A 20,171-nucleotide genomic window follows, 5' to 3' on the forward strand; every position below is an offset into this window, starting at 1 on the left:
ACACCGCTTTAACTCAAGCATGCATGTAGGAGAGTGTGCTTAGCTGAGAAAACTCCTCCTCCTCTCCTCCCCTCTTGAAGGCTCCTGGGATGTATAACACAACTTGCCTAGACAAGAAACCAGGAAGTAACTGTGGAAATGTGAAAAAAAAAACAGTAAATATGATATACTATCCTATCTATTTACTAGCAGCAAGAGGATTAAAAATAATCAATGTTAATTGGGAGTGTGAAGTTCCACCTTAACAGACTGCCTAATGTACTACAACAGGCCAGTTATCAGACATGCAGCATTTTTGGCAGTGCAGTGTGCTTTATCGCAGTGCACTGGTGTGAATGGACCCTAAAGCTAGTCATAGAAATCACATTCTTACCATTTGATCCAAGCCGCTTTTTGGACATATCTTGATAACAGAAATAATAGTATAGTATACAGTATAAAAGGATGTGTCCTTTAAAAGTTACAGCAAGTGTCATACATCATCAGCTTGGATGGTGTGTATATGGAAACTGGGTTCTAGTAATAAAAAAAATGGCTGTACGAATATCACAAGCATTGGCCCAGCCCTTGTGAATTCTGACTCTATTTTACCTAATATATTAATTTCCTATGAAAGCCCCATCTAGTTGTCGCAATGAGGTATTTTTGCTGAAATGCCTGAATCAAGAAAAATACCACATTATGGCCAGTAGATGGAGCTGATGATTATAGGAAAGTAATATATTAAACAAAGTATGGTCAGAATGAGGGCTGGGCAAATGCTTGAGAGAGTCATCCAACCAATCTTTATAAATACAGGCAGTCCCCGAGTTATGAACAAGATAAGGACTGTAGGTTTGTTCTTGCGTTGAATTTGTTTGTAAGTCGGAACGGGTATATTTCTAAGTGTACCTCCAGCCTGTGCAGTGATGTGGGATGTTCCCGGTGCTTCTGCGCATGCAGTCATTCTATTGGGGGGTCTTGTGGCCATGCAGTACTGCAGTGTGGGATGTGTCTGGTGCTGCAAGAAGGTTGTTTGTGGCATTTGGGACCAGCGTGGAGCGCAAGCGGCCGGCAGTGACTGCACACCACCTCCGTTCGTAAGTAGGAGTCGTTCGTAACTCGGGTGTTCGTGACTGCCTGTAGACCCTAAATGACCTTGTGTCGTGGAATGCATGTACACAGCATAAATCCCTTGGTGGGTAAAGCATTCCCCATACAGTGGGTAAAATAAGTATTGAACACGTCAAAATTTTTCTAGGTAAATATATTACTAAAGGTGCTATTGACATTAAATGTTCACCACATGTCGGTAACAGCCTATGCAATCCGTACATACAAAGAAACTAAAACAAATACGTTCAGAAAGTTCAAAAGACTAGAGTTATGTGTAATAAAATGGAATGACACAGGGAAAAAGTATTAAACACGCTAATTGAAATGTAAGTATTATTTGGTACAAAATCCTTTGTTGGTAATGACAGCTTCAAGACGCCTCCTGTATGGAGAAACTAGTCCCATGTGTTGCTCAGGTGTGATTTTGGCCCATTCTTCCACACAGTCTTCAAATCTTGAAGGTTCCGTGGGCCTCTTCTATGAACTCTGATCTTTAGTTCTTTCCATAGATTTTCGATTGGATTCAAGTCAGGTGATTGGCTGGGCCATTTTAGCAGCTTTATTTCCTATTTTTGAAACCAATTGAGAGTTTCCTTGGCTTTGTGTTTGGGTTGATTGTCTTTCTGAAATGTCCTCCCTCGTTTCATCTTCATCATTCAGGTAGATGGCAGCAGATTTTTATCAAGAATGTCTTTGGTACATTTTTCCATTCATCCTTCCTTCAATGATATGAAGTTTTCCAGTACTGTATACTGAAAAACATCCCCACACCATGATGTTCTCACCTCCAAACTTCACTGTTGGTATGAGGTTGTTTTTGTGGTGATGTGCCATTTGAACTTCAAACATGGTGTGTATTATGACATCAAAGAGTTCAGTTTTGGTCTCATCTGACCAGAATATATTGTCCCAGTATTTCACAGGCTTGTCTAAATGTTGTGCAGCAAACTTTAAGTCCTCATGCACACGGACGTTTTTACAGCTGCTTTTTTGAGCTTTTTTTGCAGCTTAAAAAGGCCTGTCTATGTTAGTCTATGGCTTCATGCCCACCTAGGCGTTTTTGAGCTGCAAGTGGCATAGGCGTTTTTAAGCTGTAAAAAAAACCCAGGATCAGTGGGTTCTGAAAGACGTTTTTCAGCTGTAAAAACGCTCTAACGCTCAAAAACGCTCAAAAACGTCATTCACCAACGTTTTTTAGCGTTTTTGATCCATTGAAAAAAAAAAAAAAATTTGAAAAAAAAAAAAACGCGGAAAAACGCTAACGCGGAAAAACGCTCAAAAACGCTCAAAAACGCTATTGCAAAAACGCTGAAAAAAGCTGAAAAAAGTTTAAAAAAATCACTGCAAAGATACTGGCGTTTTCATAACGTTTTTTTAACAGCCTGTGTGCATGAGGGCTAAATGAGCTTCAACATACTTTTTCTTTAGCAATGGAGTCTTGCGTGGTGAGCGTGCATACAGGCCATGGCGGTTGAGTGCATTACTTATTGTTTACAGTTGTACCTGCTAATTCCAGGTTTTTCTGACACTCTCCACAAGTGGTCCTTGGCTCTTGGACAAACCTTCAATAATTCTTTTCACTCCTGTCAGAAGTCTTGCGAGGAGCACCTGGTCTTGGCCTGTTTATGGTAAAATTATGTTCTTTCCACTTCCGTATTATGTCCCCAACAGTGCTCACTGGAACATTCAGAAGTTTAGAAAACCTTCTGTAACCAATGCCTTCAGCATGTTTTGCAACAATAAGGTTGTGAAGGTCTTGAGAGAGCTCTTTGCTTTTACCCATCATGAGATGTTTCTTGTGTGACACCTTGGCAATGAGACACCTTTTTATAGGCCATCAGTTGAGATTGAACCCGCTGATATTAATTTGCACTGACAAGGGGCAGGATTGCTTTCTAATTACTGATAGTGTCACGTTTCCACGTACCTTTATAGATGAGCCCAGTAATGCAGACAAAGGCGTCCCTTAGGTATCTGATTCGCGGCCCATGATAGCGTAGACAGGGGACCTGAGAGTACAGAATAGTATGAGTGCCTGGCAGGTGGGTAGTCAGGAGAGTTGCTCCGAAGTTCCTGATGCTGGTGGGATGAGATGTCGGCACAGCAGCAGTAGAGGAGCTGGGTCAGCACAGCAGCAGTAGAGGAGCTGGGTCAGCACAGCAGCAGTAGACAGCAGATCAGTCCTGAGAGATTTGGAGCACAGATAGACACAGGCACATACAGGTTAGAGAAACTGGACAGGTGCAGCGGCAGAGGCAGGTCGGGTACAGGCTTGGTTGGCAACAGGCGGACAGCGAGGTAATAAGAGAAGCAGGCAGGATCAAAGTCAAGGACAAGCCGGGGTCGTGTACGGGCAGCAAGCAGGAATAGTCAAAGGCAAACCGGATCAGAACACAGGAATAGGATCTCAAAGCAAGTTACAGGTAGCAGGGGTCACAGGAAGCTGCAGATCAGACAGCACTGACTCTGTTTACAAGCCCAGTTTAAATAGGACATCTGGGGCCAAGACCCGGGCACATGCACTGGCGCTTGCAGACGTGTACCAGCAGCAAGATTCCTTCTGTAAGGCATTTCCTGACAGATTTCAGCTGGCGTCTTGGCTTTCCATGCCTTTTTGTACCTCCCTTCCTTCATGTGTTCAAAACAACTTCCCTGTGTCATTCCATTTTATTACACATAACTTAATTTGTGAACTTATTTGTTTTGGTTTCTTTGTATATAAAACAAATGGCAATTAAAATTAGTCCAAAATATCATGCGACTTTACACCACCCTAGCAGCGCTCATGTCAATCTATATGCTTATGACACGCGTATATACAATTCCTCATACAAGTAAAAGAAAGAGTCCCATGAAGTGGTTTCAGGTGAATGAATCAGATTTTCTTATAGGTGATAAAAGTTCATAAATCCATGCACCAATCATCCAGGCTTGTCACAACGTGAGGAGAAACTCGCCCCTTTGGGGTTAAACTCACCAGAAATCTGGTAAAATCAAGCATCCCAAATGTATCTTTATGTTGCCACTTCTCGGGAGTATCCACTGACTGCTAGTATTCCTATTAGGTGTAGGCAGCTCCAATAAACCAGGATCATATGAGAAAATAAGAAATCATATAGCGTCATCCCGTTTGATTACTGAAGTCAGAAAAGACCCCCCTTACAGGTTATACGTACAAGATAAAACAATTTTCATGAAGCAAAAAATGCAAACCGTAACGTTGCCACCGATTGCCAGCTACAGGGAGACATCAGCGTCAGAAAGAACCGCCACTCTTGGCTGCTTCCTGGTGTTTCCCAGCTGTCGGTGACCTGCAAATGTCACTTCCGGCTATCGTGAAGATCACGCTACTGACGCGTTTCGTCACTTCCGACTGAGGACACCCTCAGTTGTGATCTACACAATAGCCGGAAGTGAAGTTTGCGGGTCACCGACAGCTGGGAACCACCAGGAAGCAGCCAAGAGCGGCGGTTCTTTCTGACACTGATGTCTCCCTGTAGCTGGCGATCTGTGGCAACGGTACGGTTTGCATTTTTTGCTTCATGAAAATTGTTTTATCTTGTACGTATAACCTGTAAGGGGGGTCTTTTCTGACTTCAGTAATCAAACGGGATGACGCTATATGATTTCTTATTTTCTCATATGATCCTGGTTTATTGGAGCTGCCCACACCTAATAGGAATACTAGCAGTCAGTGGATACTCCCGAGAAGTGGCAACATAAAGATATATTTGGGATGCTTGATTTTACCAGATTTCTGGTGAGTTTAACCCCAAAGGGGCGAGTTTCTCCTCACGTGGTGACAAGCCTGGGTGATTGGTGCATGGATTTATGAACTTTTATCACCTATAAGGAAATCTGATTCATTCACCTGAAACCACTTCATGGGACGCTTTCTTTTACTTGTATGAGGAATTGTATGTAAGCGTGTCATAAGCGTATGGATTGACATGAGCGCTGCTATGGTGGTTTAAAGTCGCATGATATTTTGGACTAATTTTAATTGCCATTTGTTTTATATTTGTTTTATTTTCAGTAGCTGCTAATTTTTATAATTTAAGATTATAGGCTGTAACCTTGACATTTACCACCTTAAAGTGGAGTTCCACCCACTTTTACAACTCTTTAGCATCCCTCACTAAACTGCGCACTGTAAACGAATTGGATATTTAAAAAAAAATTTTCTCAGCACCTACTGTATATCTGCTGTATTCATTTTTCACTTCCTCCTCCCTGGCCGTGGCCCTTCGCATCATTTCCTGTTTGCAATGCCTTCTGGGAAGGGGCGGCAACTTCCTCTGACACTGCCGTTGCAATGGAAACCTGACCTGAAACCTATTACACTGCTTGTGCTGCACTGAGCATGTGCGAGATCTGCAAGGATGAGATCCAGGAAGAAATTCAGTCTGGCTTCAGATGCCCACACTTAGGATGGCCACGGCCTGCTGTAAGTTTATAAAATAACAAACTACTGCTATAAACTAACAAAACAGACCTTAGTTTACAGTCTAACTTTACTAGAATACATTAAGCTTGTGTATTATAGGGGTATTTTTATTTAAAAAGTATAATTTTGGCCGGAACACCACTTTAAGAGGATCATTTAGTCTTAGCGCTGAGCGGTGCTTTTGGGCCGTATTTGTGCACTTTGTGTTATATTGGTTTCTTTGTATGTATGGTTTGCATGGGATGTTACCGACATGTGGTGAAAAGTTCATGTCAATAAAACCTTTAGAAATATATTTACCTAGAAAAATGGTGATGTGTTCAATACTTATTTTACACTCTGTATATGTATTTATCTCTTTGTATAGGTTACCAGCTTTAGTATAGTGTGTGTGTGCTAGCATTACATGTACTATACACACATACAGTGGTCAGAAAACATTATTTTCTGAGATAATGGCCTTTTAACAATTGGATGTGCTCTGCACAGTACTGTATGTTTTCTATATGTAAAATTGAGCCCTGTTATTTTCATGAAATGTTCTTCTTTTGCACAGACTCATTGCTGGTAGACTACCAGTTCACCTTTAGCCTCACGTCAGAAGACGATTATCACTACACAGCTCTTAATTTTGTGATTACTGGTGAAGAGTTTTTTCTTCCAACAGAAAAGGCAGGTCCTCTTTGAATGTGTGTTCTGTTCTGTTCTGTTTATGCATATCACAGCTACAAAATTTGCTAGGGAAGCTTACTGTGTATGAACACTTAAAATATAAGTCCAGACGTTCCTCAAAATGTACCCCTAAACCTCTGTTTCTAGAGCATGTCCCAACATTACTTCTTTTTTTTTACTTGTTCCTGTAGCAAGAAAAAGCATTTAACACTACCTGTGACATCATCACCATGCTTGCAGAGGGCAGCTGCTGGGGGGGGGGGGGGGGGGACATACAGTGCCTTGAAAAAGTATTCAAACCCCTTGAAATTTTCCACATTTTGTCATGCTGTGACCAAAAACGTAAATGTATTTTGTTGGGATTTTATGTGATAGACCAACACAAAGTGGCACATAATTGTGAAGTGGAAGGAAAATGATAAATGGTATTCAATAATTTTTACAAATAAATATGTGAAAAGTGTGGGGTACATTTGTATTCAGCCCCCCTGAGTCAATACTTTGTAGAACTGCCTTTCACTGCATTTACAGCTGCAAGTATTTTTGGGGATGTCTCTACCAGCATTGCACATCTAGAGAGGGACATTTTTGCCCATTCTTCTTTGCAAAATAGCTCAAGCTCAGGTCAGATTGGATGGAGCGCGTCTGCGAACAGAAATTTTCAACTCTTGCCACAGATTCTCAGTTGGATTTAGGTCTGGACTTTGACTGGGCCATTCTAACACGTGAATATGGTTTGATCGAAACCATTCCATTGTAGCTCTGGCTGTGTTTTTAGGGTTGTTGTTCTGCTGGAAGGTGAACCTCCGCCCCAGTCTCATGTCTTTTAGGAACTCGATCAGGTTTTCTTCTAAGATTGTCCTGTATTTGGCTCCATCCTTTTTCCCATCAACTCTGGCCAGCTTCCCTGTCCCTGCTGAAGAAAATCATCCCCACAACATGATGCTGCCACCACCATGTTTCACAGTGGGCATGGTGTGTTCATGGTGATGTGCAGTGTTAGTTTTCCCCCACACATAGCGTTTTGCTTTTAGGCTAAAAAGTTCAATTTTTGTCTCATCTGATCAGAGCACCTTCTTCCACATGTTTGCTGTGTCCCCCACATGGCTTCTCGGAAACTGCAAACGGGACTTCTTATGGCTTTCTTTCAACAACGGCTTTCTTCTTGCCACTCTTCCATAAAGGCCAGATTTGTGGATTGCACGACTAATTTGTCCTGTGGACAGATTCTCCCACCTGAGCTGTGGATCTCTGCAGCTCCTCCAGATTTACCATGGACCTCTTGGCTGCTTCTCTGATTAATGCTCTCCTTGCCCGGCCTGTCAGTTTAGGTGGACGGCCATATCTTGGTAGGTTTGCAGTTGTGCCATACGCTTTCCATTTTCGAATGTTAGATGAAACAGAGCTCCGTGAGATTTTCAAAGCTTGGGATATTTTTTTTAATCACCTAATCCTGCTTAACTTCTCCACAACTTTATCTCTGACCTGTCTGGTGTGTTCCTTGGCCTTCACAATGCTGTTTGTTTACTAAGGTTCTCTAACAAACCTCTGAGGGCTTTACAGAACAGCTGTAGTTATACTGAGATTAAATTACACACAGGTGGACTCTATTTACTAATAAGGAGACTTCTGAAGGCAATTGGTTCCACTAGATTTTAGTTAGGGGTATCAGAGTAAAAGGGGGCTGAATACAAATGCCCCCCCACAATTTTTAGATATTTATTTGTAAAAACAATTGAAAACCATTTATAATTTTCCTTCCACTTTGCCACTTTGTGTTGGTCTATCTGTATCACATAAAATGCCAATAAAATACATTTATGTTTTTGGTTGTAACATGACAAAATGTGGAAAATGTCAAGGGGTATGAATACTTTTTCAAGGCACTGTAAGCATACCTCCAGAACTACATCTCCCTAGAGTGCTTTCCTTACAAACAGCATGTAAGGAAAAAAACATTCCCCTCTCGGTGATCAATTTATATTACAAGGATTTTAAAAACTTTGTTGCAGATTCCTACCTTTTGTAATTCTGAAGAAATCCGTGTGTGTGTGTGTGTCTGTGTCCATGTGGGAAATGAAATCTAATGGGAGTGGTTTCCCAATTGTCAACCAGCTGCAGCACCTGCAGGGCTCTAATGAGGAAAGCAGCTGAGCCTGCATCCCTTTAGAAGATATTTACCATTGCAAGTATCTCACCAAAAATAAAATTTTTGTTGCAGGGGATGCCTGAAATCTGACTTGTATCTTAGGCCCCTTTCACACTGATATGTTTTTCCTGCATTTTTTACTCTGCAAGAAAAACGTTTCCCTTTAAAGTGATTGTAAAAAAAATGATTTAAAAAAAAACAACAAACATGTCATACTTGCCTCCTCTGTGTAGTGGTTTTGCACAGGGCAGCCCAGATCCTTCTCTTCTATCGAGCACCCACATAACCAGCAGCTTCCTATTGGGGCACAGGAGCTGAGTCACAGCTCTGTGTGTCCATTCAGACACGGAACCCCGACACGACCCCACCCCGCCCCCTCTCTTCCCTGATTGGCTGACTGATTTTAATTGACAGCCGCAAGAGCCAGTGCTGCCCCTGCTGTGTCTCAGCCAATCAGGAGGAGAGTCCCAGACAGCTTAGACATTTGTGGACATCGCTGGAGAGAGATGGGGTTCGGGTAAGTATTAGGGGGTGCTGGGGTGGCTGCTACACACACAAGGTTTTTTATCTTAATACATAGAATGCATTAAGATAGAAAACCTTCTGCCTTTACAACTCCTTTATATAGGATTTCACACCACTGCGCTGTGGGTGCGTTGTGTTTTGAAAAGTTCTGCATGTTGTATCTTAGATGCAGTGTTGAAAACTGCACCAAAAATGCAGCTTACCATTGAAATTAATGGAAATTGCGGCAAAATCATCATAAAAAATGCACCGCAATTTGAATTTTTGGTGCGTTTTTGAGTCACATGTGCAGGCAACCCAAAAACGCACAGGAAACGCATATGAAACACAGCAAAACCGCGGTAAAAATTAAAATGCGATTTTACCACGATTTTGCTACAGAGCAGTGTGAAAGGGCTCTTATTGTAGACTTCTGGGAAAATCAGTGAGCCAATCACACAAGCAGGAGATGTTTCTGGGGGGCGTTCTACACCATCTGGTACAGAACACCACCAGGTAACCATATTGCATTTTACAGAAAATTACAGCCCTGCAGATTGAAAAGGAAAGGTCGTTTTTAATAACATTCAATCACAATATGACTTGTGTCGCAATTGTATACGCTATATTATTTTTTCTTTATTTGCAATTTATTTTTTTGCTATGAAAGTGGAGTTACCCTTTAACTATGCATTGGAAGGGCCTGCCTGATTACATAACAAATTGATAGTGTTTAGGTTTGACCTCATATTATATGGTTTGGATAAATCTAAAGGAACATTTTACAAGAATATTGTGTATAAAATGTGTGGTCAGCCTTAATACTGGATGATTGCAGGCAGCACGGATGTTTCCAAGTCCAGGTGCCTGAAGTGATTAGGTGGCAGTAATCATTGGGAACTGATTTGAAATGGAGATTAAAGTGGTTCTAAAACCTTAGGGTTGTTTACCTTCATGCATTCTATGCATAAAGGTAAAAAAAACCTTCTGTGCTGCATGTGTCCCCCCAGACACCCCTTATACTTACCAGAGCCCAATTTCGATCCAGCGATGTGCACAAGAGCAGCAGCACTCTCCCCCTCGTCAATGGACAGATTGATAGTAGCAGGAGCCATAAGCTACTACTGCTGTCAATTAAATTCTGTGATGGGGGAACCGGGGAAAGGGCCGAGCCACACTGTCTGTGTCAGTGGACGCTTCCTATGGGGGCAGCCGCCGAAGAGGAGGAGCCAGGAGCGCCAGTGGGGGACCCCAGAATAAATGGATCCGGGCTGCTCTGTGCAAAATCATTGCGCAGAGTAGGCATGTATAACAATATGTTTGTTATTTTAATACAAGAAAAAAGAAGCTTTAATGTCACTTTAACTAAATCGACATAATAAACCGATTTTTTGAAAATCAAAAAAATTAATAAATTGTATGCCTGGTATATGTAATGTGTGTGTGTGTGTGTGTGTGTGTGTGTGTGTGTTCAGTTTATCTCATCCAAGCAGTAATGCCATGGGTGAATTCAAAAACCCCAAAAAAGGCAAATACTACAAACAGGGCCGCTGATAGAAATAGTAGGGCCCCAGACAGACTACTTGACAGCCCCCCCCCCCCAAGAAAATATTAAAGCTATATTTTGCTAAAAATACAATAAAATCATTATTAGCAGACACAAATACAACATAACTCTCAGAATTCCTGCTAAATCTAAAAGATAAAACTGAGTTAATAAATAGAAATGAAGGTGAGATCATAGAGAGACAGAGAGAGAGAGAGAAACAAAGTTACAGAGATAACAAACTCATGAGCAGAGCTAACTTTAGAGCCAGCGCTGGGAGGGGAATTAGTAAGGGAGGGTTGTCTCTTTCTCAGCAGATAAAAGCTGGCAGCAGGGAGAAGGGGAGAGACAAGCTTTCAGCTACTGGAGGAAGAGTGCTGCAATTGTCGCCCATCACTAATCCCCCTCCCTGTGTGGGCCCCCCTGTGTGCTCGGGCCCCCTAACAAGAGGACCGGTTGTACCCCCCTATCAGCGGCCCTGACTACAAACATAAAGTGGTCCTGTATTCACTATAAACCTCTAGCTGACATTAAGAGCAAGCACCCTACCTAGAGGGTTATGTAACCTACCTTGCAGGGCACCCTAGGAAATACTATATGCTCTACAAATAGTTATTTCAGTTCCTCAAGGTTAGCTTGGAACTGCTCTCTTGCATCTCCCACTCCCCACTATTGGTCCATAACCACGATGGGGCTCCGGCACTAACCCATTTTGAGGCACAAGAAAGTATGAGCCCAGCTCATCATCACACTTTGACTTTAAGAAATCCTTTTTTGCAGGAATTCTTGGACTTCAGATTAGCTGTTCCATATTTTTATTTAAGTAGCTCCAATGCCTTTGTAGGAATCAAAACTGATTAATTTTTTGCTTCTTAGCAGCACCAATGTCAGAAAGCCACCCATGTCTTGCACTGATTCCTGCCAGTTCTTTGTAAAAATTTAAGAAATCACAGTATGGGGTTGTCATTTAATTTAAGTACTTAACTACCAATGTTCCTAAGTGCACCTTTTTGTGTTAGAGAGGGAAATCATTGTGGTATCTTAACCTGTTTTTTTTTTTTCCTCTATTTAGCTACAGCGAAATCGGGACCTGGACTTTTATATTAATGCCTCAAAGAGCATTGACCTGAATATCACTTGGGCAACAAGCTTTGATGGTAATTTATTCCTTGTGTAGATATACATAATAACAAACTGTTCATAGAAACAAGGCCTTTGAAAGTGTAAAAGAAATATGGTAAGGCAAACATGCAAAAATAGCCTCTTCTGTTAAAAAAAAAAACAGCAAAAATAGGAAATGAACATTAGATATGACGTACATGGATGCTTTCACACCTCTTGTGGACCAGTTGTCCTCTGTCCAAAATATGCACCTCACTGTTCTGGAATCAATGTCCATATTTCTTGTTGACTGAGCTATACAGGAAGTTTTTCACCTTCGAAACAGAGGTGTCGTGATGTCACTGCTGGCCGCTTGCGCTCCACACTGGTCTCAGGTACTGCCGAGCGGCCATCTTGCAGCGCCGGACACATCCCACACTGCAGTACTGCATGGCCACAAGAGCCCCAAATAACATGACTGCACCCGGAACATCCCACATCACTGCACAGGCTGGAGTTGCACTTAAAAATGTACTGTTCCGACTTGCAAACAAATTCGACTTAAAAACAAACCTGCAGTACCTATCTTGTTCGTAACCCGGGGTATTGCACTATTGAACTTTTCCAGGCAGTTCTATTAAAAAGATTGTCAAAGAAAGCTTTCCAGGTCCAAACTTGCTGGCATTGTCTCAGTGTTTGCCCTGACTCTGAAGACTCGCTTTGTGAGTAAGCCAGTCGAGCTGAACACTAGTAGCAACCTCAAAACCTAGGGTGCTAGGCACCTAAGAACACATTTTGTGAAAGGAGTTAACACTGTGGGACTGAGTGCTGACATCTTCCTACGGGTTGAGTGTCGCATGCATGTGCACTCTGCTATATGGTGTTGAGGAAACATCTCCCTGCTTCTGCTTCTCCTGCTTGCAAAGAGTAGGGTTGCCACCTATCTGGGATTCACCCAGATAGTCCGTGTTTTGAATCATGTGTTCAGGTTCCAGGCGGACTGAAACCCGGACACATTATTTAAAATCGGGCTGTGGCTACCCAAGATAGTTAAACACAAATCTGTTGCCGTCTGGGAGCTGCAGGCAGCTGCCTGGGAGCAGGTTCGGCATCACTGGGGGGGGGGGGGGGGGGGGGGCAGGGCAATGATGTCAGCAAGAGCAATTTTGTCACATTCACTGTTCGCTGCGGCAAGCTATTGCATTACTACTTTCCTTGGGGCACCCCAAGGTGTCCCAGGCCACTAAGGTGTTCGGGTTTGGCTTGAAGAAAAAGTCGCAACCCTAGCAAAGAGCCATGTGGGACTTTAATCCTTTGTGCATTTAGTGACTTTGTTCACCTCTGGCTATCCAACTCCCACCTGCTACCAGATTTCTGGGTTTCCTGAATACCTGAGGCCTTGCCTCTTACCCTGAGCCTTAGGTTACCCTACTTCATCATGGTCACAACATGACTGATTCTAGATAGGGAGGACAGTCCAGCTGTAATGGATCCCCTCATCTCAAACTCTACTAATGGCTCCAGGCGTGTTCGCAGCGCGCCTACTGGTGGCTGAGGTTTTCAACTAAGTCATTCTAGACGTTATGGCCCAAAACACCCAGTTGTCTTGTGACACAGAGGCCACATGGACACCCCCACACCTTCTGCAGATTCTGTATCTGAATCCACATTGCACCTACAGTTACAACTGTTTCTTGAGGCTGGAAACACCCAGACAAGCTATTAGCAACCCCCAAGCGTTTATTATCTCTACAAAAATAGTCTACCCCTACAGTCCCATCTAACAAAGGGTCTACCATACCAGTGGAGGACCCAACCAATAAACAGTTGAAAGTTCTCTCTAGAGCAGGGATATGCAATTAGCGGACCTCCAGCTGTTGCAGAACTACAAGTCCCATGAGGCATAGCAAGACTCTGACAGCCAAAAGCATGGCACCCAGAGGCAAAGCATGCTGGGACTTGTAGTTTTGCAACAGCTGGAGGTCCGCTAATTGCATATCCCTGCTCTAGAGCTTTGTTCTTACTGACAGGCCCTGCTCTTTATCCCATCTTGGCTGTGACTTTACTGTGCCAAACCATGGCTGACTGGACAAAATCCCTGAAAAAGGCATCTTAGCACTGCTGCAGCTGATCCCTATAGAACGCTAGGAACAAATGGCTGAAGCTTTAAACTTTAGTTGTGATGGCCTGCTGAAGACGTCTAGGCTTATCTCTCGTATGACTCTCCTGTCAGTGCGCATACATAGAACACTTTGACTAAAGTGCTGGATCGTGAAACCCACATCCAAGAAGCATCTGATCTGCATATCCTTCAAGGGACAACATCTACTCTTGATGCCAATATGATAAGAGCACCCAAATAAAGAATACTAAAGAACAGACAGCAAAGTCTTCTTCCTCTTTATGTTAAGAAACACTCAGTGTCTTTTGGTGTTCCTGTGGCTGTCACATTGCAACCGCCAAGCTTGGTTTTCAAGTAATTTGAATAGTTTTTGGCTAACCTCCAAACTTCATGTGTCGTCACATAGATTAGCAGATCTCAACTGAGCCCCCTCGGGTCTTCTGGATAAAGATGTCATTGCCCCAATTTTTGTGCCAGAACAGTTTCAATAATTTTACACCCATATGTTCACTGTTCCCAAATCTAAAGAGGGCATCTGCCCCATCTTTGATTTTAAAGTTTTTAATTTCTTCATTCGACCCCAGAAATTCCATATGGAATCCACCAGGTCTGGCTTCTGTGGGCATCAAGGACGTATCCCTACATGTCCTTATTTTTTCAGTACATCAGCATTCTCTACAGCTCGTTGTGGGGCCCCTACACTATTAGTTCATGGTCCTGCTCTCTGGCCTCTTGTCTGCACCTTTTTCAGATGGGTGCGAGGGACACCTATTAGAAAAACTATGTAGGCATAGGACACACCCCTGCCACGCCCCCCTTAAAGGAGAATTATAGAAAAAAAATTATTAGTTAAACCCACAAGTGCATTTTTTTACCACTACTATTCCAGTATACTGGCTTTTGAAATTCACAAATGCAGCAATTTAGAAATAGGCTGAAAGGTTTAGCACTGGGAAACACTTTTTAAAAGATAAAATAGTGCATTTTATGTAGAACTATATAGATTAGACCAAAATGAGGGGGGGAAGAGGGACAGAGGGACTTTGTTCCAAATCAGGGACGGTCCTTCTAAAACAGGGACAGTTGGAAGCTATGCCTCAGGTGTTTACAAAGGTGATGACCCCAGTATTAAAAAGCCCTAATTCACTATCATGGCATCTCCACTGTGGGATATGTCCTCCATTGGAGGGAACAGTAGGTGCAGGCTTTGTCGGACAACTTAAAATTGACTCTTCAGACATTATAGAAGAATCCAGGATCCCAAACCTTCAGAAATCAGCGTTGGAACCAACTCATTGTTTAAAGTATCTGGATGTAGTCCTGGACACAGCACAGGCCAGAGTGTTTCTTTTACAGGGGAAAGTTCAGACTCTACAATCCCAGATTCAAGCTCTTTGACCCTACTCTTTTTCTTAAGAGTCTTCGGCCTGATGGTAGCCTCCTTCGAGGGAGCCCAGTTTGCTCAATGCCACTTCACACTTCAGTCCTTTCACGATAACAGAATGTTGTGTTGGAGACAAGTCAGTCAAGTCCCTGAACAGACTGATATTGGCACCAAGAACCAGGTTGTTCCATGACCTCGTAGCTTAGGAATCCAGCTCTGGAATCAGGGAAGTCCCTTCTTCTCACCTTGTGGAACATCCTCATGAGGAATGGTAGCCTGTTGGGCTGGGAAGAAGTCTTGGGCGCCCTGTCAATGCATGGGACTTGGTTATCAGTGCAGTCTCGTCTTCTGATCAACATCTTGGCACTTCAGGCAAATTGGCTGTCTCTGCAGCATTAGACCATCCTGCTAAGAAGGTCATTGAATCCAGATTCAGTCAGGCAAAATTGCAGTAATTGTGTTCATAAGCCTTTAGGGAGGAGCCAGAAGTCTTGCTGCAGCAAGAGAGGTAGATCAGATGCTAACCTGGACAGAACTTTTCATTACCTGCCATCTATATACCAAGTGAAGAAAACTGGCAGGTAGCTCCACCAGATAAGACACAGTGGTCTAGTCTGATGCCAACTTAGGGTGTAAGTGTAAGGTCCTTCAGGAAGCTCTGAGCTGCAGACAGTCTCCAGCTCTTGATTGTTTGTTTCTTCTTGGCCCTGGGAGCGTTTGCTGTATTATCCACCCCTCAGTTGCACTTCTTTTTGATGTCCAAAGGTGAAAGACTTCCGCTGTCCCTCAGCGAAAGAGAAAAAAATAGCGTTTTTGTACTCGCTACAAAAGCCTTTTCTTGGAGTCCATTAAGGGACACACATTCACCCCTCTGTGATTATGTTCATGCTCTTGTTATTGCTTTGCTACAAAACTGCTGGAGAGGTTATCTGGGCTGACCTACAGTTTTTTTAGCCTAAGAGTGAAAGACTTCCTGTGTCTCCAGTAAACTTCAGGAAATGGATTTTACAGTGAGTACAAACATCCTGTTTTCTCTAAGGTAGAGTTTACCCTCATATTCGTTCACCCTATTCGTTTGTTAAAGGTTGCTTTGTCTTCTCAATATATAGGTCCCTGCATTACCCACTACACTGACTGCACATAACTACATTGATCAAGATACTTTGTGTTTGGATTCTGGAATGTTTGGATGTACAAGCTTTTGTCTCAGTGTACCAACTTCAGTCAAAGACCCCTTTCACACCGAGGGCGTTTTGCAGGCGCTATAGCGTTAAAAATAGCGCCTGCAATCCGCCCTCAAACAGCTGCTTCATTGTTTCCAGTGTGAAAGCCCGAGGGCTTTCACACCAGAGTGGTGCGCTGGCAGGACGTCAGGAAAAGTCCTGCCAGCAGCTTCTTTGGAGCGATGAAGGAGCTCCTCCACCTCTGCTCCCCATTGAAATCAATGGGGCAGTGCTGGGATACCGCCGACCCTTTCTCGCCCGCTAGCAGGGGGTAAAAGCGCCCCAAATCTGGTTGTAAAATGCCGCTAAAAATAGCAGCGTTTTACCGCCGACGCTATAGGCGGCTCGGTGTGAAAGGGCTCTTAGTGTATTACTGGGTTTGAAAACACAGAGATGCAATGCTTGTTAAAAAAAACAAAAAACGTGAAGCTCCAGCAACATACAAAATGAATATATTACTCCATGCATTCTGCTTGTACCCTTTATTTAATGGCCCAATGTTTTTATTCTTGACCTTGCGGATGTTTTAATGAAAGCCCAGTCTGGATAGCCAAAAGCTAACCAAAGCACTCCCAAAATGTCTTTGTACATTTGTCTTTAGAATCTTTCTTTGTTGTTACCATTACTGTTTGTGTTCCAGTGGGTGGTGGGAGTCAAAAATCAGATACTGGTTTCTTGTGGGTAGGTTTCCTGTAGACTTCAAAGCCCAAGTCACCCTCCTCCTTATAACATGCAGTCCCACAAGGGTGATTTGTTCTTATGTATGTCTTCCTGTGAAACCAAGAGGTTTTTATCTCCTCAGTTTATGACTTTGCTAAAAGTTTGTATTTGACCCTCTACATACCAATGACTGTGTTTTTGCCCTGAATGAGTTCATGAAAATACCTGTTTTTAGGAAACATACATTTACAAACAAAACATTATATTGCAAAAAAAGTACTTTTTACTTTCCTGTCCCGCTGCCCATTCCTGGAATTTTTGCTTTCCCTAGCAGAATCTTCACATCAGACATACTTGGGGGTGCTGAGATACTTACTACACCTGACACGTGCAGTGGTGCCATCTACCGGCCCCAACATCACTACTGCATTCTTCCGTGAGATTCTTTTATTGCAGTCTGGAGATTTCCATTGCTTTTTGTCTGGACGGGAAATGTTCCAATTTCTGTCAGATTGTCATTACTGTCTTTGTCCTGCTCTCCCTACGATGAGGGTTCATTCATTCATGTCCTTTTCTTTGGTTTATTTTTTCAAAGTCTATCCAAATAAAAACGGTACCTTTAGCACAGGGGTCAGCAACCTGTAGATCTACCAATAGATCGCGGACAGGTGACTGGTAGATTGTGGTCTGAGCTTGCTGACCCGTCATTCCAGAGCATCAGAGTGCAATAAAGAGGGACTACTTTTAAAGTTGGAGGGAGCAAGAGCCGCATATGCCGATGCCTCCTTTGTAGTTCTGGCTCCTGTCCCATGCGGTGTGATACCACCTGCACTCCACCTCTTATCTCAGCTAGCAGTTTCCAGCAGCAGGAAATAAGAAGCGATATGTTGCCTCCTCACCACCTGATTTAAACCCATGATTGCCGTGCAGTGCACACGATGGCAACAAGGTAGTATAGCAATTAGAGGTTTAAATCAGGTGTGAGGAGGCGACACTGTGCCAGGTAATCTTTGACTTCTCCCATGTTGTTCAGGTAGATCTCCACCTCTTTAAGGTTGCCTACCCCGGCTTTAGCAGAAGGTGTCCTTTTAAGGCAGGGGTGTCCAACCTTTTGACCTTCTTGGGCCACATTGGAAGAAGAGGCATTGTCTTGGGTCACACATAAAATACACTAACAATAAGGATAGCTGATGAGCAGAAAAAGTCGGGCAGATCGCAGGTTAACGATCACTGATATAGATAATGTGCCTATCTTAATAATATTTTTGTAATATTTTTTATTACAATAGTAAAAGAGGGCAACATAAAACTATAGCGAAATTTGACACTGTTTTTATCAGTATCTGGTTGGATGGATGGAGTAGCAATTCTCAATGAGTTCTCAAGGTGCTCATCAGATCTTTTGGTTCTAATTTTGCCCTTTGCGTGCTTCATCCTTGAAAATAGTTTCTCACAAATATACTGTATGTGCTGCCGAACACTGATAACATGAGTAAGGCATATTTGTGAAGAATGGGATCTTTTTCTTTGGGAAGATGGGGAAGAAACTTTTAAAAGTCCAGTAGAGAAGAGGCACTGTCAAATTTTGTTCGGCTGCATGTGTTTACTAAGTGTAAATGCATTTTTACAAAGAAACCCCCCCCCCCCAAAAAAAAAAATCGAAATTTTTAAGTAAGTTTATGATTTTGCGCTGGGCCGAATTCATAGCCATCTTGGGCCTCAGGTTGGACATCCCTGCTGTAAGGCATACCCCCAATCCCGTGAGTGCAGTCCACCTCGTCCAGTACTTACATTCCATTCCCAGTTCCATTGATGTTCACTGCGCCGCCCTTTCCCAAGCCGCACAGCCTTTTATCCCTAAAGCACCCCTACTGGTCCTCTTCACTCTGGGCATGAGTGCAACCATCCCTCTCATATCTATGGGGAGAGCTGTATTCTGAATTGACCACTGGCGGCCGTTTTGAGTACAACTCCACATAGGAATGAATTGAGTGTGCATGATAAAGAGGACCCAGTGGGAATTTTTAGGAACGTGACTCCAGCCAGGGCTTCTTATAGCAGAAGCAGGGGAAAGGGGTAGGCTGCACTTAGGATGCAGGAAAAATCACACTAAAGGTACAGTTGTCCTTTAAACCCCAGACACCTGGTACACTATTGTCTAACTTGATTTAATAATATCCTGTTTAATTGCAGCTGATACAAAGGATGGGAAGCAAAGATCCATTGTCTCCATGAGCAATGTCAGGACGTATAAACGTACTTTACACAGTAAGGAATTTGACTTCCGTAATAATCCCAATGTCACGTTCTTTGTCCATACCAGTAAACTCACCTGGCCGATAAAGATACAGGTAAGAGGATTGCACTCTTCATCCTGAACTTCACATTTTCTTATTATTTAAACAATAGTTAACATATTCTTTCGCTTAGACATGTGCAGAACGAAAAAAATTAGTTTCGATTCATTATTTACATAAATTAGTTTTTTTGTTTTTTTTGGTTTTTTTTTTAACATTCAAATGTGCTTTATTGTTGTCATGTAAAGTAAATACAGTATACAAGTTGACATAGAACATAACATTTCAAACCAAGTAAACACATACAAGTAGATGAATAGTAGAGGTGTTGCGAACAACATATGCAGTAACGTATCAAGTACCTCTAGCACATTGTATAGAGATTAGGGCTACTAGCCGGAGCATTACAGTCCTATATAACACAGTAACTATGATGAATAATTGCCAAATTAAACCTAGGTAGAGGTCCAGGGGGCCCACACTTTATCGTATTTCCACTGACAGCCACTATTTATATAAGTAATCCTATACATAGGCAGGGCCTCATTTATCTGTGCCTCCCAAGAGGAAAGGGCCAGAGGGGAGGGCGAGATCCATTTCAGGAGAATCTCCTTCTTTGCATAGAGTAAAAGGTAAGAAATTAACGGTTTGGAATGATGAGGGCGCTGTGCATCCTCATGAACCCCCAGTAGGGCCAGCTCCAGTAGAACCAAAAGGGACAGTTGTAGCCTTGAACACCGATGTCCAATAGGTCGATATAATTGGGCATTTCCAAAACATGTTAAAAAATGCACCCACATGAAAATCAGATGAAGTTTCTAGGGTGTGTGGTATATCCTATGTAGGAATTTCACCTGGATGAACCTGTCTTTGGAAGAGATGACTAGCTTGGGGCCGTGCTCCAGGCAGTCCTCCCAATCCTTCCTGTCCAGTGAAGGTATGTCTCTCTGCCATATTTCCCACAATGTTTC

General features: G+C 42.8%; 1 protein-coding gene across 1 annotated transcript in view; it reads left to right on the forward strand.

Annotated features, from left to right (window-relative positions):
* Nucleotides 1–20,171, forward strand: part of LOC141120641 (attractin-like) — a 163,093-nt gene that overhangs the window by 130,125 nt on the left and 12,797 nt on the right. The window contains exons 20-22 of the mRNA XM_073611026.1: nucleotides 6,099–6,214; nucleotides 11,486–11,570; nucleotides 19,097–19,254. Coding sequence (XP_073467127.1) covers nucleotides 6,099–6,214; nucleotides 11,486–11,570; nucleotides 19,097–19,254 — 359 coding nt within the window. The remainder of the gene's footprint in view (nucleotides 1–6,098; nucleotides 6,215–11,485; nucleotides 11,571–19,096; nucleotides 19,255–20,171) is intronic.

Source organism: Aquarana catesbeiana, linkage group LG01 (genome assembly GCF_042186555.1).
Source record: "Aquarana catesbeiana isolate 2022-GZ linkage group LG01, ASM4218655v1, whole genome shotgun sequence".
Lineage (NCBI taxonomy): Eukaryota > Metazoa > Chordata > Amphibia > Anura > Ranidae > Aquarana > Aquarana catesbeiana.